Source organism: Penaeus monodon, chromosome 31 (genome assembly GCF_015228065.2).
Source record: "Penaeus monodon isolate SGIC_2016 chromosome 31, NSTDA_Pmon_1, whole genome shotgun sequence".
Classification (NCBI taxonomy): Eukaryota; Metazoa; Arthropoda; class Malacostraca; order Decapoda; family Penaeidae; genus Penaeus; species Penaeus monodon.
Genome location: NC_051416.1, coordinates 28,107,719 through 28,108,106, shown reverse-complemented (window position 1 = coordinate 28,108,106; position 388 = coordinate 28,107,719). Strand labels below are relative to the sequence as shown.

The 388-nt window shown below is 57.7% G+C and overlaps 1 protein-coding gene across 1 annotated transcript in view; it reads right to left on the bottom strand.

Moving 5' to 3' along the window:
* Positions 1-388, bottom strand: part of LOC119592942 — a 24,392-nt gene that overhangs the window by 483 nt on the left and 23,521 nt on the right. Inside the window, exon 3 of the mRNA XM_037941834.1 lies at positions 52-185. Coding sequence (XP_037797762.1) covers positions 52-185 — 134 coding nt within the window. The remainder of the gene's footprint in view (positions 1-51; positions 186-388) is intronic.

Sequence of the window (388 nt, the reverse complement as noted above, 5' to 3'; positions counted from 1 at the left end):
CAGACAGGCACACAAATAACCCGACATATAGACAGACAGAGCTCTCCTTACATCCGCTGAGCGAGGTGACCCCGGAGTGAGGCGCGGGACCATCACCCCCTCCGTCAGGCTGGTTCTCGTGCTCGCTGGCGGCGGCTGCGAGGGGCGCCATGCTCGGAGGAAGCGTGAACCGAATCTCCCTCGTCCTGCGGAAGACAGGCGGTGATCAGGAGGGCTTATCAGGGCCGGGGGAGAGGATTAGTAAAGGACCTGAGAAGGGCATGGCGAGGTGGCTTCTCTCGGAGGCCTCTGGGGTCGAAGGTCGGGGGAACGATATTAGTATTACCTATGGAGACCGCGTTTACTTTGATAATGCTTTCGGTTTCGTGGTTATTTTTTGTAGCTACTG